General features: G+C 35.0%; 1 protein-coding gene across 14 annotated transcripts in view; it reads right to left on the bottom strand.

The window, feature by feature from the left end:
* The window catches only part of RBM26 (RNA binding motif protein 26), a 68,682-nt gene that overhangs the window by 29,781 nt on the left and 15,052 nt on the right, over nucleotides 1-23,849 (bottom strand). For 11 of the 14 annotated variants that reach the window (XM_026066605.1, XM_026066601.1, XM_026066600.1 and 8 more), the window contains exons 2-15: nucleotides 21,980-22,098; nucleotides 21,309-21,445; nucleotides 20,316-20,404; nucleotides 19,353-19,564; nucleotides 17,281-17,541; nucleotides 14,993-15,232; nucleotides 13,443-13,610; nucleotides 12,942-13,082; nucleotides 11,807-11,918; nucleotides 10,882-11,041; nucleotides 9,335-9,499; nucleotides 6,002-6,133; nucleotides 4,343-4,414; nucleotides 1,033-1,161 (exon numbers count right to left, since the gene is read on the bottom strand). In XM_026066605.1, the coding sequence (XP_025922390.1) occupies nucleotides 1,033-1,161; nucleotides 4,343-4,414; nucleotides 6,002-6,133; nucleotides 9,335-9,499; nucleotides 10,882-11,041; nucleotides 11,807-11,918; nucleotides 12,942-13,082; nucleotides 13,443-13,610; nucleotides 14,993-15,232; nucleotides 17,281-17,541; nucleotides 19,353-19,564; nucleotides 20,316-20,404; nucleotides 21,309-21,445; nucleotides 21,980-22,098 (2,137 nt within the window). The remainder of the gene's footprint in view (nucleotides 1-1,032; nucleotides 1,162-4,342; nucleotides 4,415-6,001; nucleotides 6,134-9,334; nucleotides 9,500-10,881; nucleotides 11,042-11,806; nucleotides 11,919-12,941; nucleotides 13,083-13,442; nucleotides 13,611-14,992; nucleotides 15,233-17,280; nucleotides 17,542-19,352; nucleotides 19,565-20,315; nucleotides 20,405-21,308; nucleotides 21,446-21,979; nucleotides 22,099-23,849) is intronic. The other 3 variants (XM_026066607.1, XM_026066606.1, XM_026066609.1) reach the window with 2 other exon arrangements.

A 23,849-nucleotide genomic window follows, 5' to 3' on the forward strand; every position in this document is an offset into this window, starting at 1 on the left:
AGTCAACAATTTTACTCCAAGTTTTTTACCATCTTAAAAGCTTTTAGTTTCTTAACTTGAAAGGTAAAGGCTTTAACTTCTGAAAAACATGTTTTAGGGGACAAACATGAAATGAAATCCTAAAATTAGAAGTGGTTTCTTGAAAGTCTCGCCCAAGGCCACAACTGACATGCAGATACAAACTGCTATTTCAAATTAAATTAGACATTAATTACAGAAGCTTACCATTGGGTTAAATTTTTTGTTTAAYGGCTATAATGTTCTCAATGCTCTGTTTGAGGTTAAGCTGATGTATTCAACTCTTGTTTTGTAACTTGAAACCAGTAAGATAAATATTGTCCTACATTTAGTTTTTCTAAATTATAAGAAACTAAAGAAATTTCTGTAAGAAATCTGAAAAAGAAGCTTAACTGGGCTCTTCTGAAAAATCTACCTAAGCTAAACTACAACTAAGTTACCCATTCAAAGATGACCAAATGCTTTTTTTTGTTTTATTTCCTCTCTAATATAAAAATTAAGGAGAAAATCTAGTCCTATGCAGAATTAAAAAGGCATGGTGAAGAACCACAGTTTGGAAATGATAAAACACAGAGCTATACAGTTSTCTCAAGCAAAGAAAGAATTTTGGTCACTACAAATTCAAAATATAATGAGAATAAAGGCCAGTTTCAGAAGGGCTTCAAGAGAGTAGGACAGTGATTATACTATACTTTCTTCTCACTCATAACAGACAATTCATGCCTCAACATGTAGATTCTGTTTCCAGGAAATATTGTTACATATTCTGAACTCTTAGAGAATTGTAAACATGCTTACACTGCCATAAAAAAAAAACAAAACTAAAAAACCCTCCAAAAAACCAGAACCAACGGTGAATTTTCTTGTACTTTGAAAAGAAACCATAATAGCAAAATTTAATCTCACTAACTAGTTCCATGTATGCTCTTAAGATGAATATACATAGTGCACTATCTCTAGTGGTCACAAATTCGCAATCTAGGTCCATTTTGTAAAGAAGTGTATTTAATTTACCTGTTTTTTCTTCTGTGCTTCATTAGAGTCTAGCACGGAAGTGGAAACAACAGGCAAAGATTTCTGTGCTGCCTTCAAAGCAGCAGGGTTGTACACAGTTTTTGTCAAGCCAGTAGAAGTGGATAAAACCTACAGAAGGAAATCATTTTATTTTTTGCCAGTGAATTTCATTTTTTTTTTAAAAAAACATGAGTGCTTAAAAATATATAAGCATCTTTTCTTTTGTCTGTTTTGATAATATGGAATATTAAAATTTGGTGCAACAAATATGTTTGCAGTAGTTGAAGTTAATTTTTTTAAAAGGTAACAATGTCAGATATATAAGAATTATGAGCAGATTATAAATCCTTTATAATGAGATTTCACATGTACGTCAAAGTTTAAAATAAATAAAAACTTACATATTTGAGCATAATTAAGGAAATAGGAGACAGATTTACCCAAGAATAACTGAATTTAAGTTTAAAATGAAATTTTCATGGCTGCATGAATTTTCTAAGCAAAATTTCAACATAATTTTAGAGACTAAGGTCCAAAGTAGATACAATAATTCCTCTTCATATGCAAGTTTGTGCAAAGTAGATCTTGCACAGCCAGGAAGAATTACTTGAATATAATGAAGTCTTTAACATCATACAGCAAAGGAAGAGACTCCTATGTCTCTCTGTTCTCTTTCCTATACTTACAATGAGGTATGGAAATTTCTCTCTAACTTATAGATAGCACAGTTGTTACCACTTTACAGCCTCTCTAAAATATACTTCATATATCTCTACAATACTTGAGGATTTGGGCTTCTCTGTTTCTTATCAATTTCCTTAAAGGCCATTTCAGCTATATTAGTATTGAAAAATCCATGGCTGACTGCTGCAGATGATACTGGCACGATCTTGTCTGCCTTGTTAGCAAATCACAGCAATTATACAATTGGTACCAAACTCTAGGAGTTTAAAAATACTTTATTCATAAAGTGAAAATTAAAAGATGCATGCAGAGTCTATTGGTCACCATGCACTCCATAAAATCGACAACAATGCCCAACAGCAGGAGAAGAAAGGGACAGCCAAGAAACAGAAAGACAGAAAAGATTTAGAGATCACAAGAATTTACAACAGTAATGCTTCATACAAAACCTTTGCACTTCATTGTGCTATTGATACTGATTTTTCCAACAGTATTTTCTAGAGTAGACAGTGCAGATAGTTAAAAAAAAAAAAAAAAAAAGGCGAAGCATGTTATGGGGTATTAGAAAAGGTGATATCAAGTCCTTTAAGCAGGCCATTAAAAAGGAGATGAAGTAATTATTTTTGAATCTTTTTTTAAAACACATCACCATATCCACATCCTAACCATCTAGCTGCTTTGCAAAGTAGCTTTTGGACAGGCCACATCACAAACAAGCAGAGGACCAAGTAAAGAACAAAGTATTGACATGCTCCCTTATCCCTGAACTCTCTGCACGGCACAGTGAACCAAGCTTACTCACTGTCCCTTCTAATACAAGAAGGAGGGATGCCACAGCAGATGTACCTGCTTCCACTAATACAGAAGAGCAAGAAGCAAAATATCAACATCTTGTAAATGTCTTAATAGTATTCACATGAAAGAACACTGTGAATCTCTTCATGAGCTCAGAAATTGGAAGAACAGTCTCTATACAGATCTTAAAAGGCCTCACCATGACTGTTTCATCTTCCTTTCCTCCTGCTCCATGGCAGGCAAAGCCAATCAAAGCTAGCTACCTTCTTACTGGAAAGCTGTCATAATTCTCTGCACTCAGTCACAAGGAGAGAAACATCTATAACATGACATCTGTGATTTGTGACAGCTGTCAATATGTTCATTTCTAATCATCATAGACCAGAGCCAATGCAAAATAAGCAGGGCATTCCCTTGAGAAGGGAAAACAGTAGCCAAAACCAGGTCAAAACAAGTTTTAGAATCCTACTAAACATGCCAAGGAAAATGCTGCTTCATAATCAATCCATTAAAGAGCCCAGCAGTTAATCCCAGTCAGTCTCTCCTCTAAGACAACACAGCAGAAAATCATTTTAGCATGAATTCACTCTGGTGTTTCAGGATAACTCAGCTCTTATGGAAAGAGAAGAAGAAACTACTCCTACTCGAAATGAAGCAGACATTACTATTAAAGTAAGCATATGGTATACATGCAAAATGCAGTTCAGGAATATACTATAAGAGATTTATCTGCTGCTAGTTTAGGGCCACAAGAATGCAACTAATTAACTCAAAACAGAATACAGGCAAGAAGCCAAGATCAGTGTATGCAAGTGGACTGCTTGGCTTGACTTGAAATAAGTCAAAGAGACATCCTCTACATTTATAGCTCAACATTAAATACTGCTATCTTTGTGTGCAAAACAAGTACAGCACTGTATTTATGGAGTCAGTTTTACTTATTACATTCCAGTAAATGCATTAACTGACACATTGTCAGGGGGAAAAAAAATAAATAAATAAAATGCAGAGGATGCTTGACTCACTTCAGGTCAATCCAATTCAGAATAGAAAAGATACATACCCAGGCAAAGAAATCTTGTTACTGGGTAAAACTTGCTGCCTTTCTACCAAAAGCCTTCTCAAAGTAATGCTATAAATACTGGGGAGGCCTGATCCCTAAGGCACTAAATAGATCTGGAACATGCATCATGAATTTTACTACTAAGGTAAACACATCAACAAGTCCATGTTCTGAAAATTGCAACCATCGGACAAAATACATAATAACTCATAATCACCATTCAGATACCTTTCCCACCTACCTCACCTTTCCCACCTTTCCTTTCTCTCTTTTGTATATTAATTTTCTCTTTTATCTTTCCTCAAGTACGTACTGCAAATTATAAGACCAACCAAATAAGAGGATAAATGTTTACGGCATCACCTTTCAAGGGACATAAAACCCCAAAAATGTTTTTATAGAAAGGCTTTCTATAAATTCATCTGTAATATCAAAATTAATTTTTATTTAAAATTTACTTCTACTTTCTGCCAACAACTCAGGATCCTGGACATTCCTAGCCATTTTCATGACTGAACACATGAAATCTATTATATTAAAGCAAAAACCATAGAATAACAGCTTCTGTCCCAGCATGCTTCATTCTTATTGCAATCACTCAGCCATTTGCTAAGCTGAATTTCTATATATCATAGTTTCCAAGACTAAGCATTGGCAAATAACTTTACTCATGAAACAAACCGAATATTGATACAAGAGGCTTTATAACAAAATACATTCTACTGAAAATTAAATGTGAGAGGAGGGGAACATGAGACAATCACTTACCTTTTCAGTTGTCGGAGTAACTGGTTTTGACACAAAACCCAGTCTATCCTTCACAGATAATTTAGTCACATTCTAAGAAAACAAAGCAAAATTATCCTCCAAATATGTTTAACTTTACAAGTATAATAATTTACTGTTTCCTGTATAATTACAAATGTTAATAATTTAGCAAAAGCAGATTTTAAAAAATTAGTAAGATAATAGACTTTTGGGCAACAATACAAGCAAAATAATATTAAAGCATCATAGAGAATGTATGTTAGATATATAATTTTACTGATAATATATACTTGTATCTTGTAAACAGGTTGGCACAGACAAGGATATAGCCAAATGTGGAATTACAGACCAGACTAGATGTTTTTCTGGAAGAAGCCCATGACATGTTAAAAGGCAGAAGATTATCAGTACGGGCTCTTTTAAATACATTTTCAAACTCCAGTTACTGCATTTTATAAGCTGTGATTGGCAGGCATCAACTGCAGGATTTTGCAGTTCAAATTTATGGAACAAATATGTGGTAAAATGTGGCTTTCCTCCTTTTCAGAAGAAAAATGCAAGTAGTGGTACAGTGCTAATAATCAGGTACTTCCGAAAAAAATCTAAATTTAAAGTCTATTTCAAATTGAGAGTAACATGCTAGATTATGTCATGATTCATATTTGTACTATAGTTACATTCTTCCTTGTTTTAAGAGTGATGTACAAATACTGAAAACACTTCCAGATGCTGACCATTAGTCTCTAATGGTTTTAGTTGCTTAACAGATACTAATGGAATTGTTGACTTCTGAGGAGTTCAGTTATTGCAGCTTTTTTTGGCAATTAGTAAATTTAACAAGTGATTACTGGAGTCATTTTAGTTGCCAGCAATAGAATATACTGATCTAATGTTTGCATAAACAGGCACATTCATTAACTTGCAATGCATTACGCAGTTCAGAGGTTTGAACACAACATTTCTTAAAAAGAAATCACTCTAATGGTTTTGGTAAAATGTGGGAATTAGAAAGATAAAGTCTTTATACTATCAAAAGATTTGTTTTTTTCTTTAGTTGTGATAAAAATTCTACTGTAAAATCCAGAAGTGAGTAAGTTTGCCAAATACTGTTTTTAATTATGTGGTTAGGGATTAACAAAGGGCAAGAAAAACTGGTGATTCATGCTCAAAAGATTTACACTGACCAACAAGGCAACATATAGAGAGGAAAAAAAAACTCCTAGGTATTTTAGTATCTAAGTTTGCCTTTAAAATCAGCTATGCTGGAATCTTGTAAGTCAATATGTAGCAATATATCTTTTAGATAACAAAAAGGATAGTTTTCACTTTATTTTAAAATCTAAAAACCGCAACTTAACAAAAAAATTAATGAAATATTTTGTGTTTTTGTTTTTTAAACAAAATAAAAAGCTAGGACACTAAAAACTGAATATTGCTCTTGGGTGCAAAAGCCAAATTTCATTGCATTTAGAGAAAACTTTTTTATACAAAAAACCATTCACAATCAAATTAGATGCAYTTTAATGTGGTAAATGCCTATTTATAACATATGAGTAAATGTGAAGAATACATTTCTTGGCATACATTTATACACTACAGAAGCCATTACAGGGAAAAGAAAAAAAAAAGGTCTTGATTTCTTTGACTGAACGTACATACCTGAGTGACTTCCGTATTGGCACTCTGTGCTTCTGCAGGTTCAATATTACTTGCAGGTACCGGACCTAATCGCTCCTTGACTGATTGTTTCACTACTGGTAAATTAGGTTGCTGAACTAAGGGTTGTATTACCTATAACAATCCCCGCCCCGAAAAAAAGCAGATCATAACATTAACAACAGAAGGCTGCTACATATGCAGTTCAATAAATACAATGCTACAATGGCATTTAGATTTACAGTTCTTCCTTTCTACGAATCAAAAGCTTTTTCGCCTGACAGCAAAAATAAACAGCTCATGAGATTTAGGATGTTGCGCTGACTAACTGTGTAGTGCACACAGCAATAACATTTATTGTTGCATACACAGCTCACAGTAGTGATTGAAACTCTGCTCTATTTCCATTCATCATGTCTACTTAGCCTACCTTTCTTTCTATCTGTTATAACTCAACAAAAAGCAACCAGCAATCTTCTGATTCCTTTCACAAGCCTTTCTTCATTAGCTGCTCAGTTCCAGCAAAGCAGAACTTGCACCACAGAGAGCCTCCTGTTTTACACTGATACATCACCTTTCCTCCGCTGTGTGTTTCAGTTGTACAAGCCAGAAAGAGGGGCAGAGAGACACGCGCACATGGCACTGAAGGGCTTTGGAATACAGAGCAGCTCATCTTCATAGCCTGCTAGAGATATGCCCTCAGCTAACACTTTCACTTTTTTCTTTGACAAAACATTACAATTAAATAYTAAGACCAAAAAAATGCTTCTGAACACACTTCCTGTCATTTTATGACAAAAAAACAGAACTTGAAGAGACCCTCAGAAGGTCACCTAATTCATTCCTCCGCTCCAGGGCAGCCAGCTATAACTAAGCCATTACCGACAGACATCTATCTAGTTCCTAAAAAATTTCCAGTGAAAAAGACTATTACCTCTTTAGGCAAAAGTATTTCACTATCCTTTAGCATTAAAAATTTTTTTTAATGTCTAATCTAAATCATCTGTGCTACCTTTTAAGCCCAATACTTCTTGTCTTATCTACCAGAGACATGGAGAACAGATTATTTTCAGAAGTCTTTATTTATTTTGCAGAAGTCTTTTATTTATTTGATGTTTTATTATGGTTGATTCTCACCATCTTTACTAAGTACCTCTGCTCCTTTAGGAATTTCAAAATCTTTCTAAACTATGGTGCCCCAAACTAACCAAAGTAATCCTGTTGAGGCAACAACAACAGTCAGGAAATTGTGTGGGACCACATATTACTGAAGGGAAAATTGGTCTTGGGAGGAAAAAAAAAAGTCTGTCTCCAGTGCCAGCTACAAAAAAAAAATCTGGCCAGAAACCACTATACACACAGGTGAACTTAATTTAGGAAAGAGCAGAAATCCTGACAAAATTGGAAGTGCTATAAGAGAAYGGTTTCCATATGAATTATGGATATGATACCAAATATTAATTTCAGTTAAAAGGGAGATAATTGTTCATGGTTATGAAAGGTTTATGAATTAGAAACACCTGTTTACTCAGTCCAGCAGTTTGATAATTCTTACATTTCAGGATAGATGGAAGACAAAGGCTTTGCACTTATTAACTTCTAATTTCAAGTTCTAATTTTTGTGCCCCCTCCACCCCAATAGATTTCAAATTTTAGTCTCTTGATACATGACAAAGGGTTGATCTCTGTGAAGCAGGAACCCTTAATACTGTTACTTGGTACCAGGGGAAATTCAATTTCAAACCATCGAGGTTAATGTGTCAGAGGTGTTAGGTTAACATGACTAAAACCCACGAGACTATTCAAAACTGGTGTTTTGTAAAATAACAAATACATAACATATAGATATCTGTTTGGAAATATACAGCTAATATTCCAAGTTGGATCGTGTAATCAGCAAATAAGCTGATGGCAACAACACCTAACTCCTCAAGCTATCCTATTCAAGAGAGGTAACGTCTATGTTAACACAGATGACATTCTTCACCACCCTCTTCTGGCTGATCAGATGCAAGTCAAGCTTAGCAAAATCCCTCTTGTATTTTGAGAGTAGCACTGCTTCAGACCAAGCATCAAGGATACTTATAAATTTGGATCCAGAATCAAATCCAAAGGATGATAACTGGGGAGAGTGTGAATGGGAGTCATTAAAACTACATTTTTGTAGATAAAAAGCAGGACATTTGGCACAAAAAAGGGAGACACAGGAAACTGTTACCTAGAACGCCTACAGCAGGATTGCTCTTAAAAAATGACGTCATTGGTTCTGAAAGATGATGTACATCACCAAGAGAAAGGAGGCATTCAAAAGTTAGAGTAGCATTGAAACAAACCTCTAAAAAAATAACTTGTTCATCATAGCAGCGTATATAAACATGTGAATGGTTCTGCTACAAAGCCCATCTCATATTTTAAGCGTAGAATGTGTTGTTTCACACTGATAGCAAATCCAGTAAAGCAGGATACCCAAGTATTTAGAGGGACTTACAATGCCAGGAGCTAACTGACAGACTTCCATCCAATAACCTATATAACTCRGAAGAATCCAAGCTTCTCTTTAGGTTTTAGCAGAACCACAAGGCCTGCTAAGAAAGCGGATTTGGTTTGCCCATGGCTTACCAATAAGCTCCACTATGGTAATTACTCTTTCATACACTTAAAAACTTGTCAATACTACTATGCACTTGACAATTACCAATAGATGCTCCACTGTGCAGTTCAGATAGCCCCAAAATGGAAAATGTCCCTAATATGTTCACATAAAATTAGGCTAATGCAGCTCTTCTTCTACAGAGGAGATTACAGTGCAGAGTACTTCTGTATAAAAAAGACTATACTGCTCCTTCCTACTGCAGTGTGTGCGCTCAACAGGAAAGGAAAAAGGAAGAACCTGAAAAAACTGCATCTTTTGGAAGAAAAGGGAGATTATCTTTCCAGAAAAAGAAATACAAATCTGCTGTCTTTCTCATGCTTACTAGAAGAAAAAAACGTCTATGCCAGTTAAAATAAAATAGCGGTTATTTGGCACACAGTAGCATCAAACCTTGCTTTGCATAAGATGACAAGTAACAGACTAATTCTTCATAAGTCACAGAATGGCTTTAAGTACCTTCAGTCCTTGCTAATCCTTCAGTACCTTGCTAATCAAATCCTGTACCCTGTATCTGAGGTCCAAGATCTACAACTAAAGTGTAACTTCTGGGGAAACAATGACTTTAATTATTCATTATTTCAAGCATACTTCGTTTACTTTCTATAAACATTTTCAAAACCTAACAGTCTAAAAAGAATGTATTTTACATAAAATTCTAGATAGAACAGACTTGGATTCTCTACCTTCTGTGTAGTAGTTTGCATCTGTGGTGTACTGCCTTCTCGATGCCAATAAACTTTAATAAAGCGATTATTTAACACTGCTTCTGTACTTGATATAGCTTTCTTTGCTTCCTCATGTGCGGCAAACTGAATAAGGGCACCTTCTGGATCACCTTGATATGCAACCTAAGATTTAAAACAGAAGAATGAAACTTACTGCACGTAGGATTTTTATTTGTGTCAACATTATCATAAAATCACTAGTTTCAGAGGTTCAGATGCTTACTATTTAAACCCAATATGGGTCAGCAGATGAATATTTCCTATTCATGACTAAGTTTGAAAAGTCTGCTCTCAAGAAGCAATCCTGAGATTAAGCTAATAAACTTTAAGAATGCTTAAAAAAGGCAAAAAAAATGAAGCAAAATACCTAAAGTCAGACAGAATTTCCAAATAGTGAATATGAGTAGCTTTTTGAAAGACAGAAGGGGAAGCAATGCTCAAGTAAAGATAATTGCCGTAATCAACAGAGGAGTCAGTTAATAAATTTCCTTATCGAGCATCATAGCTATAAAACAAAGTATTTGCACTTTCCTCCTTTGGATGCTGATATATTATTTTAGACACTTTCAAAGAACAAAATTATACCTTTGGGAAGAGGAGCAGAGCTTGCTCTCTCTCTCTTTGTATATATATGTATATATGTACGTTTACTTGCCTTACTGAATCATACTGCCTGCTAATACTCCCATACTCTTAGGTACACTACTGAAAGGCTTAAGAAATACTTAGGAACAGTTAAGAGTGATTTCAATTCTCTCAGTGTTAAGATGGGTGCAGGAGGTTCATTCCGTATTGTATCAGTACATACAATAAATATTCTATTACCACTTCTTGATTCAACTTGTCAGAACAAGCAAGCAAGTGTACGTGAAAACATCACGTACGTAGCATCTGAAGCTTACCATTGCTGATAAAGAAACATAATATAAAAGAAACATGGGTAAAAAATGCTGACATTACACATGCAGCCTGCCATATGTAACATTAACATAAACTAAGCTCCAGTTCTTTGTATCTCTTTTGTATCTTTCTCTAATTGTTTGCTTATTTCTGTTTATAAACACTTATTAAAAAAAAAAAAGTGGATCACTGATAAACCAGGAAGAAATTATAAGGGATAATATCACAATTATGGGACTAGAAAGCTATTCCATATATAACAGGGACTGTTTTCTGGATGAAAAATGCAGGTCTTCTCTAATTATGATTTACCTCAAAAAATACTGGAGGTTTATAACATCAGATACAAGACTGGGGAAAGGAAGAAGGAAAAACATTTATCTGAGAAGTCTGATCTGTGAGGAAAACCTTTGTTCAAAATTCAGACAAAGACTGAACATTTCACTTCTGGTTCTTCAATGATAATTTTATTAAAAACAGGGAAATCATGTCTAAAAAACAGGTAGTTTCAAGGAAGCAGTTACAAAGCACTTCACATTTTCCTTTTAGCACATTACCTTCAGCATTAAGTCAAAGTACACTGTCTTTTTTCTGTTGACTCTTACCTGTAAGTTGACTAAGTTTCCAAATTTACTGAAGTGCTCATTAAGTTTGCTGATATTATTAAGTTCTGGGGGAACCTTCCTCAATTCAAGTTTTGTATTTTCATTTCCAAACTGTACCTTCTTCTGGAAACCTGGACTATTTGTTCTGTTAAAATTTTGCCTGCAATAAGATAAAAACCAAGCCAGAAATCCATAGCAAGCTAGCAAATATAATGTTAAGTTTTATGTACCTACACAGGAGCACGGTGGGCGGGATATTTGCAGACCTAAACACTGCAATTTTAGAAGAGTTTACAGGAGTAAAGTGCACAGGCCCATACACCTGCAGTCCCCCCCCCCCCAACATACTCTAGTGCATAAATCTTCAAGATAATTCCCAATAATATCCTCAAGTCAGTAAATTTCTAATTCTTTCAGAGTCTCTCTCCAAAAACTATTTTCCAAAATCCCTTGAATCCCCCCACCAATATCTCCTATTACTCCAAGGCTCTCCTCAGTCCCAGTTATCTTTTGTCACCTTCCATCTTTTTGTCACCTCAGGTAAATCTGCACTTCACATTTTATGTCAGTAACACATCCCAAAACTCAATCTAAACTGGCAGTGATACAGTTCTCATTTCAAAACTAAAACCAGTCACCCTTAATGCCTGACTATGACACTGCAGCTTCTCTGTTTCTTAGATCATTCCAGCTTTCAGGGAGTAGATCTCATTATCATCCAAAGCAACTTCAGTTATCTCTATACTGTCTTTGAGAAAAGATTGTCAAACACAGACCCCTCTACAGTATGATTACTTTAATACAGTCAGCTCATTCAGAGTTAACATTGTTGCAAATTACACTGGTTTATATTTGTTTCAGATTACAGAAAAGAGCTCCAATGAATTCCAACTATTAAGGCAACTTTGTGTTAACAATCACTCACTTGTCAAACCAAGTCTTCTTTGTAGGAACTCCACCATCCCCTGCACCAATTGTTCTTTTCCTGGACTCAGCATCTACCACTATTCTCATACTACTTTTATTAGAAGGTTTTTCTGTAAACAGATGAGAGATTTTATATTATTTTTGTATTTTCTGTGCATTTGATTGCAAAATGGTATTTTCTCATTCACCCTGACTTTGCATTGAAAAACAAACTGTTTGTTCTGAAATTACTATTATTCTTGTTCAAACTGGATCAAATCTTGGTCACAGACTTTTCTTCTTAACCTTAACTATTAACAGATGCTGTGACAGATCAAAATAGCTAATAGCTTTAGTTTTGTCTCAGTAGTATCATACATAAGGAAAAAAAAAAAGAAATGTGACAGAAGGCATCTGCCACAAAATGATTTCACTCACTCCCAATGTTCCACAAAATACTCTGCCATTACTCCTAACACCTCCATTCTACTATTACGTGACACACAAGAAAAAATGCTAACGATAGGAAGTGTGTGGTACTCCAAAGCATCAACACCTAGGAGCAAGCTTTAAGGTGGGGCAGGAAGGGAGTGGCTCTTGCTGAAGAACACAAATCAAACTGGGGAACTCTTCACTGAAAATACATTAACGAAAACTTAAGAAGATTAAATGCAAGCAAATAAAGATATAAATAAACCCTCATCAAAATAATTCTTATCGCCTTCCCATTTCATATGCTGCTTCTTCTTCTCAGGACCATGGGAACTATAAGGTAAGATTACTTATGCATAGCTGTCTACTACCAGCTAAAATGCCCTCATCCCCTCCACAACAAAAAAAATCCTAAGATTACAAATATATAAGATTTTTCTATATAAGAGGTATACAAAGCGACTGGTCATTAGGCCTAATAAGTGTGCAATCCATACGATACTCTACCAGTAGATTTCACAGTACCTGTAAAAATGCATATGCAAAGCAACTTATCAGTTCCTGTAAGCAACTTATAATTCCTTGTTCAATTATATTTCTCTTAAATCCAAATGATTCACAAAATTGCAATGTTTTCCAGTATCACATTCTCTGATAGCTGCCTCAATCTGCATTAACTAAGAAATCAGCTAAACTAAGTAAGTATAGCTTTGAGACCATACCTCTGGGTGGGAGATCCATATCACCTGATGTGAGTCCTATCAAATTTGGTCTTTGAGCATGCACTCTATGTCTATACATAGGTCTGGAAGTGTTTGTTATACTTGGAGCTTCTGGATTATAGCCATCTGTGTCATACGTTTCTGGTAACAAAGAGATTGTCTAATTAAAATAAATTGCAGTTAAAAAAAAAACAACTTGTAAATCTAATATTTCATTTAGTTACAAGATTTAATTACAATGGAACAGTCTGTTGTATAACATTACTATCCTAAAAAACTGCCATGAGAAGTTTTTGCTTAAACACAATTAAAATATTATTCCATATTTGAGATTCACATTTTACATGCAAATTTTACTTCTGTCCTGACCTAAGTTAGGAAAAAAAAAGTGTTAAGTTACTGTCATAGTCTAGAAAATAAAACTTATTCTCCCAAAGAATAAAGTTACAATCTCTAAAAAGCACAGTAAAATATAAATCAATGTTATTCTATTTAGCAAACCTTGTGGGCAAAGCCTCAGTACTACACCTGCTGTAAAAAGAGAGGGTGGAGCAGGAGGCGGCTGGTGATGAATACCCGTTGTAACAACAGTAGGAACTGAGCTAGTTGCTGAATTTGGGGGAGCATCCATGCCAGCAGGCTGTAATGGGGGAAGTGGAGGAGGTGGTCCTGTCAAAAATAAAGGAAAACACTGCATTCATACACTATCCACTAGATTTATGTCACACTCAATTCATAAGGAATTTGATATGAAATGCTTTTAGAGCTATTAAAATACAAATAAATAAATATATATATACACACACACAGACACAATGCCGTACCATTCATTCATATGAAACCATCCTCAAAGGCAAAAAAATCAGAATTTAGATTACAGACAAAAGCATTTGAATAGCTGAACATTCTTCCAAATACCATCTTCCTATAAACAAACTTTCGTTGCTAACCCAGTATTTATCTTCACCAACTGAAAATCTTTAAAGTTGAAGAAAACCACTCAAGGACACAGAGGTGGATTTTTACCTAGACAGAGTAACAAAAATATTCTATGCTGACAATAATTAACTTAGTTGAAGTAATTTTTTCAAACACCCGAGAAGAAACCTATGATTCACGTTGAAAGCCAAAGTGATCCTTCTTAAAACAGAGCTTTTTTAGAAAAAGTAACGTGAGACTTTTGAAGCTGAGAAGTCAAGCCTGACATTCAAATCAATTGTTGGTAAAAACACTTTTTGGAAGAAAAGATTAAGTCACACACTTTAAAGTCAATTTCAGGCAGATCTGAAAATACTATGTGAAGCAGAATTGATCACCCCAGCAAGATAGTTACTCTCTATACCAAGTGAAATACATAAATTCAGTTCTTACTTACAAATACTATCAATTGGAAATGAAAACTGTTTAAGAAACTTTCAAACAATATCAAATACCAATTGTTCTTGAATAATTCAACCAAGTGGGACACCTAGGTTATTAAAAAAACCAGAATAGTCCCATGAAAGTAATATATCAGACAGTTTTTAAGCCACATAAGGCATCTGAATACTAAATTGCTATTTTATAAATGATGGCCAGGTACACAAGTCTTCAGGTAACTTTTAATACTTGAGCCAAAGTACTTTCCAATGCAAGAATAAACAAGCTGGAGAAAAGATTTTCTTTTTTTGTTTTAGGTTTCACAATCAATTCCAAGTGAAACATTTTCAGGTGCAAGTTTAATGTGGTCATGAACTCTCTTTAATTCTATATTACTAGTGAAATGCCAAACATCTGTTATTTCCAGGGTTTTCCCATCTTCTCTAGGTATAGTCGGTTTCAAATTTTTCCTACAAAACTCAAAGCATTCAAATAACATAACCACCAGCATTATACTGATTACCATAAAAACAATAATTTTGGGGTAAGGTATACCAACCTGATTTTGAGAGTATATTACAACTTTTTAAAAGATATTTTACATTATTACAATAGCTTTTAGCACTGCACACAACCCAAATAACATGAAGCTTTTTCTTTTCAAAAATGGGTCTTAACCTTTTTTAAATTACCTGTTACAGGTGGAAGGCTAGGTGGTAAGGGGCCAGGTGGTGGTACTGGAGGTCTAAGGTTAACAGGAGGAGGACTCAGAATTGGTGGAGGGGGGGGAAGTCCAGGAGGAGGTGGTCCTTCAACAACAGGGGGTTGTGCTGGAAAAGGCAGAATGCCAGGGAGATTCACATCTTCTACCACTACTGGATCACTTCCATGATCAAAAGGGCACATGTCCCCTCTCATACAGAAACCCTTTTCTGAAATATCAAAAACAAAAGGAAGTGTTATTAGTATTCAGCAGCTGAGGTTTGATTTTGAGTAGATATTGGATATTCTATATGCAATGCAGGAGTTTGTAAATTAAGAGCTTTGCATAGCAACAAAAATTTATATTAGGATATGAAATTGTCTGTTTAGCTTTAGTTCAACAGTCAGCACATGAGAATATTGCAGTGACATTCTAGCAGAACAAAGAAGAAAATCTGAACGTCGTCACAATATCAAGAACACAATGTTTCTAAATAAAAAGTGTAGAAATTGAATTGAGAAACCTCTATTAGAGTTGGAAGTTAATATTATAAAATTCCAACATGAGAAAATTCCTTTCAGTTCTTTTATGTTTTGTCTTCTGCAATTATTTCGGAAAGAATTAAAACATTTTGTCATAGTTTATGGTGCTTATGTAAGAGTAAAAAACAGTATTTTTATTTATAAGTATACATGTGTACATATATATACACACACAAAACATACATACACATATAAACAAAAATATACCTTTTTATATACGTCGTAAGCATATCAATTTCCCTTTGCTTACTTGCAAAGTAAAACACTTTGTTTAGCAACATCTGCCTTCCCTTCACCCCTCCCCAAAAGGCTCAAAAACATTTTCCAGTAACATAGGAAGAAAGTTGTGTGTTTGATGCCTGAACACCTGAGACTGAAAAAGTATATATTATCTCATCTCATCTTCAGGAAAAGTTATAGAGCACAGAAATGGAAAGATTAAGGAAAAATAGAAGTTCTGAGGAGAGGGTGAACTAGAAAATGTGAAAGTACAGACAGGAAGAGCAGTATGACAGAACAAGCTAGCTACTAAAGATGAGTGTATGAATTCAGAACACACGAACAACTATAGGAAAAGCAAATGCAAGAGACATCTCCCAAAAAATTTTAGTACTGGTCAGAAACGTACAAAAAACAGTAACGATCTGAGACAACTATAACATAATTTTCACACACAGTACCATTTGCTTCATATTTGGAAGACTGGAAAGTAATAAGCTGCTATCTAAGAGGGACTATTAAAGATACAAAGTTCCAGTGTCATGCCTGAAGATGTTATTTCGAAAGTATACTAGTCTGTACATTCTTCTCTTTCTAAAAAAGTCTGTAGATGGGAGACCATGACAAAACATTCTACAACTCCACCTGTATTAAAAGAAGATCTCAAAATGTAATTACACTTTCACAACTCTACTGCCTTCACAGTACTGCTGTATTGCTTGTGCTAATTAAGAATAGCTTTGCTGTTGTAACTCTGTCAACACTTGGGAGTTAAGCCTCTTATTTTCTTTACTTAAAAAAAAAAAAGATTCTAATCAGAACTCTGAATGTACACTGTCCTAGATTTTCAACAGATCATTGTGAAATACAACCAAAAAAAACCTCAGAAAAAACTTCAGGGGAAAATTAAAATGCTTTTGAGTTAACAGGTTTAGTGGCTGAACTGAGGTAAATCACTGCAAATTGTAGCAGCCTCCTGTGTTGACTGTGGCAAAAAACAAAAAAAATCCCAACATCCAAATGATAGTGCAAGATACAGATAAGCAAAAAACAAAACAAAACAAAAAAAACCCACTAAATTTTAAGAAATGCTGGCTTTGACAAAAATGGAAGAGACTAAGAAGTTGAAGCTCTAGACCCTTCTAGCTAAAAGGTTCTAATCATGACTGAAAGCATCAAATATTGTACTTGGCTTAAACAAGACAGAATACAGAAAAACTGCATAAAAGCCCATTAATATTTATATAAAATTATACACTWTTTTTCAACTACATAAAGTAATTCTAACAACTAAAAAACTACACTGATACTAACACAGAAGGCTGTTTAGAAGATAGGCGATTAAAAAGTGGGATAATACTTAAGAATTTTGCTAAAAAACTGGCAAGTTGTATAACAGGTAAAACACAATATTAAAGAACAGGAAAAGAAAAGAAAAGAAAAGAAAATTACTTGGATCATTTCAGAAAGGGGCCAGTCATAGCTGCAGGAAGTAATTTTAAAAACATAGACTTACCATCATAATCTCTACAGCGTTTCTTTGGCAGCGGAGGTCTTCCATAGGAGTTGTGGTCCAGCTGCTCTTCATGGAACTCTGACCAGCTTTCAGTAGTGTTATTTCCATGATGAGCAGGAGCAATAACAGTAATAGTGCTGCTCAGTGTAGGGACAGGGTAGTGGCCAGATGAAATATTTGTTACAGAAGAAACGGGAGTATAATTGTTCTCTAATGGATCTGTTCTATCCATATCGTATTTTGGCTTTCCCAAATCTCTCTCTGTAAGAGAAAACAATTATATTGTGTGATTCCTTCTACACATTTTCACCACTAACCTGTACCAGCATCTTTATTCCAAATGAATTCAACTCAAAGTACAAAAGTGATAATTAAAATGTCCTACGAGAGTTCTGGAGTCTCCATCCTTGGAGATATTTAAAACCCAATTGGACAAGGTCCTAACAAACTGTTCTAGTTCATCCTGCTTTGAGCTGGGGTGTTGGACTAGATGACCTTCAGAGGTCCCTTCCAACCTCACCTAGTCAATGATTCTATATTCCAGAGTTTTAATCATAAAAATTAATAATCTTAAAATTATACAGTAATTGGGGTACTTTTAATGATAGCTATATCCACAATTAAGCGGAAACTCTATTTAACTTCAAGCAGCGTAGACCTTCTGTAGCGATGTGTATATTCTAAGAACTTCGAATGAAAAATTATTCAGAATTAACAGAAGCAATTGGCAAGAAAAAGCCAAACACCACTTGAAAACGGTATAAAGGTTAGACATTTTTCATGTTAAGATAGTGTTATTGTTGTATCTTCATTTATATCCAAGTTGAGTACACTCAACTGAATGCAAAGCTTAAAGACATAAAAGTATCTGAAAGGCGTGGAACACTCCCAGCCAGATACAGCAGTAATAGGATCTTTTATTGTGAATACATACAAATTATTGTCTTAACTTTCTGTCACAGTCTCTATCTTCTAACATTACCATCAATTAAACAGTAAGTATCCTGATTAAGAAAGAAGAGTTCCATCATGAGAAAAGTTAGTAGACTCAAACAACCCCATATAAAAGAAACATTAATAAAAATGTCTTATAAAAGGCAGAGGAGTACRGGTAAAATATTGTGAGAGTAATGGATAGGATTCTGCTTTATTATAAGCTTTACTACGTACCTGGATAAAGAAACAGAGTTTTTTCAAGCCTATAAGATATTATCAGTGTAGCATATGCAGAAGAAACCTTAAATTAAGACTTAACGCACACTGTAATCTTTTAGTTAAGTCAGTACATTCTATTTAACTTGCTTGTTCATAAGGTGTTTGCAAAATATCCACTCACAAATTTTCAGGAATACTGCCTTTTAAGGCTGCGATAGTGAGGTCAATACTGCAGAAGGAATAATACCACATAGGAGACCTAACCTAGACTATTCTTACCACTGTGTTGTTTAAGTCAGGATAAAGATATCATAAAATTACACTAAATGCTCTTTTTCAATTTATCAGCAACAACTGCAGGAGAAAAGCATTCTTTTCAGCTGAATAAGCAGTTTTGTTCTGCAAGAAGCTTAATTTGAGGACCAAAACTACCAAAGCCTTAAGTCATACAGATATTTGCGCTAGTGCACACACATTAGTAATTTCAGTCCCTCCCTATAACACCAGGGAAGGGGCAACAACAACAACAAAAAAGCTGTACTGGTCAGCTTGACCAGCCATTTGCTACCAGACAAAAAGTAGTTTCCACTAGTCCTACCTCTGTGAATAGGTAATTATTTCTCTATCTCCCCAAATCAGATTCTAAGTTTTCTAAAACTTAATGAGATGCAATCAGATCTGATATTTCTGTCTCTCTTTCAAAATTGTTTAAAAATGGCGAACACATTCAAAAGTATTAGATGAGAAAAATGATAGAAGAAACAGAGGACAAGTAATAAGAAATTAATTGTGTAAGTCTTATTTCCACAGGAAAGAATGTGAATAGAAATTTTGATGCATCTTGAAGACAGTGTTAAAGTCTGGCATCTAAAAATGTAGGCAACATCCACCATATTTTAGAGACCAATTATAGGTACCTCTGCTTCGTGTTCTGCTCCGGCTCCTGCTCCGGTCTCGATCCCGGTCCCGCAATCTCTCTTTGCTCCAACTTCTACTTCGACTCCTGCTGTAGCTCCTACTTCGCCCTCTTCTTCTGTTATACCGATCTCTATAGGAATCTCTTCTGGGAGGGTTTCGGTCATAATCTCTCTTCCGAGAACGTTCATCTTTTTTCCTTTCATCACGGCTTCTAAATATACAATTTTGTTGGTTGTAAATTACAAGAATTATGAAGCCATAATTTAAAACCTTAACTTAAAAATTTCAAAAAATGACAACGGAAAAAGCTTTGGAGACATTATACAAATGAAAAAGATGCAACACCGCAATGTTCTGCTCAATAATCTAAAATTAATAAGTACAAATATTAGAAAAGCCAGGTTCCAAGAAACCACTGGAAACATACTGAGGTTGATATTCTATTGACGTTGACTGTCCACTCCTTGTATAGTCCTCTTAAAAAATTATTAAATTTAACTATGGTCCTTTCTTTCTTCTGAAAAGACTTTAATAATTGTTTTAGTTGGATTATGTATTTTATTTTTAGCATCCAAAAGATTTAAAAATGTAGATAAAATATTGCTTCTGCATAAAAATACACCTTCCCCAAGCCAGAAATACTGAAAAATAAGAATGCTTCTAAATTAAAATTAGCACTAGTCTGTTCTGTATTGAAATGGAATAAGTGTTGTAATACAAATCACAAATTTAACATTAATCTGTATCATAAAATTGAAATCTGACAGATGTGCACAACTTAGAGACAGTTTAAACTATCACTCAATATACTTACAATTTGACTATATACACAAATGCAGTAAAAGTCTTAAAACTTATTAAGTGACTGTACAGAAATGAAATATTTAATATAGTAACACTATGAAAAAAACAAATATATTCAACTGCTGAAATAATGCAAGTGGTTAAGCAAAATTTATTACCTGGTATCTCGGTACCGAGAGCTTGACTGAGGAGGACTATGATTTAATCTTCTGGAAAACTTTTTCTCTCGCTCTTCCTCTTTAACTATCTGAATTTTAAGGTATATACATTAGATCAAAATACAAGCATACTATAACGGAGACTTCTGCACAATTACATAAAACTGAAGAACTCAAAACATCGAGCAAAGTCAGCCTTAACACTCAAATTGACAGTATTTTTTGCCTCTAATGCAATTAGACAATTCTTCATAATGAATGAATTCTGTAATTTTATGACTATTCAAAGCACTGGTTGAAAGAAAATATTAGCTTTTCTAAGAAAGTAAAATAAACAATCTCGATATTATGCTGCAATGAAAATAAATCTACTTAGAATATAGATGGGCAAATCCGTGCTGAGACACCTGGGAGGACATGATTGGCACTGTATGACCTGTTTCTTATCAGCAGCTTAGCTTGTTCAGTTCATGGTTACACAGTCACATTCATCCAGCCAAACCTAGGCTGCTGTTGAAAAGTGTCAGATCTTCCCTTCTTTTCCTCTCTGTCTTTTCTGGCTCACAGAATTGCATGGATACTAGAGCTGGCATAAGGATGAAGCCTGGATCAKGAAGCTGGAGGAACGAGGACTGTCATTTTGAATGCCAGAGTGGATTTATGCTGGATTAAAGGGCTATATAACTACTAGAGTATCCTGAGCAATGAAGTGTTGCAGGTTGTACCACAACTCTTACACTGTTCAGTAACATTGTTTATCTTTGGCTGGTGAGAACCATTTCAGTTTATCTATGAAGTATACCCACTTCTTAAGAAAAACTGTGTAACAATACTCAACCTACTAGGCAGAAATCTAAAAGATTTTACTGCTGTACTGTAAGTTTTGTGACTATTACTGATAATAACATAAACATGATGAAGTTGAACCACATGAGCAAATTACTGGAATGAGGAAAAAAGACATACATTTAAAATAAAGCCTTGCATGCCTACCTCTTCCTTTTTTGTCTCTTTTTCTTGGTGCTGAAAAAATTCTACTTTCAGACTTCCTGATGATGGCTGTTCTGGTGGAGGTAGATAGCTTTTTGTATTCACAGCATCAAACAGCTTTTCCACAAAGATCTGAGTTTCTAAAAGAAAAGAATGTACAAAAATACATATCCAATGTTCACAACTTCAGTTAACACTGAAAAAAAAAAAAATCCAACCTTCACCAGAAAGTTAGAACAATGACAGAGTCTGCATCTCTTCTAATTTTTGTATTTAAAAAGAATTTCTACAGGGTCAAGAAACATGTCCATAATGATAATGTTTCATAAAGGTTTTCAACCTTTAAACTACTTAATGCCTTTAAATAAAATATCTGGGAGACTATTTCTGGAATACAGAACTCCAGTACTTCTATTCTGGCAATAATTGTTAACATCCTTAATTTTCTTAGCAATATCAATAAACAGCAAAAATATACCTAATGCAATATAACACATAGTGAGCTATACACCTATCTTTGTAAACAAATTACTTCATGCAAATTGAAATACATAATTCCAAGTAACAAAACTTATGAAAAGATAAATGCAGGATTCTAAGTTAAAAGATTGCTTGCATTAATTAAACAAGAAAAGCAATTCCCTCAAGCTTAATGGTTATGACAAAGACCATACCTTTCTGAAGAAATACATCCAGCTGATCAACACACAATGCTTTCAGCTCTTTTTCACTTTTATCCTTCTTTACCAAAGCCAGAACATATTTAGCTAGGGCAGATGGATCTGCATCACATCTGCAAATAGATCAATGCAAAAAATATTGGAGTAAATAAAATATACAAGCGAATATCTGAAAATGGTATCAAGGAACAAAACCTTTTCCATCAAAGTCAATGAAAAATGCCCAGAGGTATTTTTAAAGACAGAGTCCAGATATATAAGATCACAAAATATTGCTTTTTTTCTCCAGAGGAGAAATAGTTACCTGGAAGTGAGATTTCCACACTGTATTTTACAGAGCACTTCACAAACTAGAAAGAACTGACTGCTTACAGTGAAACAGCTTCAACTGCCTAGTTATCTTAACTACTAAAAATACCACAAACACTTCCCTAATTTTCCAGTGATGAAATCAGTGAAGATACCCCTGTAATACTTAGTGACTATTAATGGGGAAAATATATTTCATGTAATTACAAATGAAAACAGTGATGCAGAAGTGTTCTATGCTATTAAAAAAACAAAAACAAAAACCAAAAAACCCCTCACTCTTAAAGATGTTTTAAAGGAATCTTATTGCTACCTACATACAAATATCATAAAAAGCAGATTAACTGAAAATCTTATTTTCAAAAGCCTAAGGAAAAAAGTGTTCTTGCAATATTATCACAGAAATCTGCATAAGAAGTGCACAGACAATAAAGGGAAATTTAGAGGATCATTACTGATTTTAGGTATCTAAATCAATCTAAAATTAAGCTTAGAGCACTTAAGTGTAGAAGCTGATGGTATTGCGAGAAGAGAAGTCTAACTGGCACACCATCTCCTCTGTTCACTTGTGCACAGATGAGCTACCTGAACTGGCTGCTGAACCACTGCAATGAAAACCGTGTACTAAGACAAATGATCACCTATTTTATTTTAAGTTCATTTTAAATACTATATTGCAAACTGCAGCAGCTAAGCAGCTAGTGACTCAGCTGTTTAATACTGGGATCTGGGTAGACAACTGGAAATACTAATCTCATTGACCAACCTATGTGGTTCCAACTCGATATCAGCCACAAGAAAGAAAGCTTAATGTTGCATAAATGGAAGAGATTAAAGGTCTTAGATGTCTGTCCCAAGCTTCTTTCAGCAACTGCTGTTCCCGAGGAAGTAAAAAGTACAGTCAACATGACTGAGAAGCAACTCTTGATTTATATTTTACAGCCCAGCTTATCACAGTGAAGCAATTCCCTATTCTGTTCAACACAGAATCACAGAACGGTTGAGGTTGGAAGGGACCTCTGGAGATCATCCAGGCCAACCCCCCTGCTCAAGCAGGGTCACCTAGAGCACATTGCACAGGATTGCGTCCAGGCGGGTTTTGAATATCTCCAGACAAGGAGACTCCACMACCTCTCTGGGAAACCTGCTCCAGGGCTCTCTCACCCTCACAGTGAAAAAGTTTTTCCTCATGTTCAGATGGAACTGTCTGTGTTTCAGTTTGTGCCCGTTGCCTCGCGTCGTGTCACTCAGCACCACTGAAAAGAGTCTGGTCCCATCCTCTTGACACCCTCCCTTCAGATACTTGTACGCATTGATAGGATCTCCTCTCAGCCTTCTCTTCTCTAAGCTAAACAGGCCAAGCTCTCTCAGCCTTTCTTCATAAGAGAGATGGCTCCAGTCCCCTAATCATCTGGACTTGCTCCAGTAGTATCACATCCCTCTTGTATTGGGGAGCCCAGAACTGGACACAGTACTCCAGATGTGGCCTCACCAGGGCTGAGGAGAGGGGGAGGATCACCTCCCTCCACCTGCTGGCAACACTCTTCCTGATGCA

The sequence above is a fragment of the Apteryx rowi genome, unplaced genomic scaffold (genome assembly GCF_003343035.1).
Source record: "Apteryx rowi isolate R43461 unplaced genomic scaffold, aptRow1 scaffold_244, whole genome shotgun sequence".
Taxonomy (NCBI): Eukaryota; Metazoa; Chordata; class Aves; order Apterygiformes; family Apterygidae; genus Apteryx; species Apteryx rowi.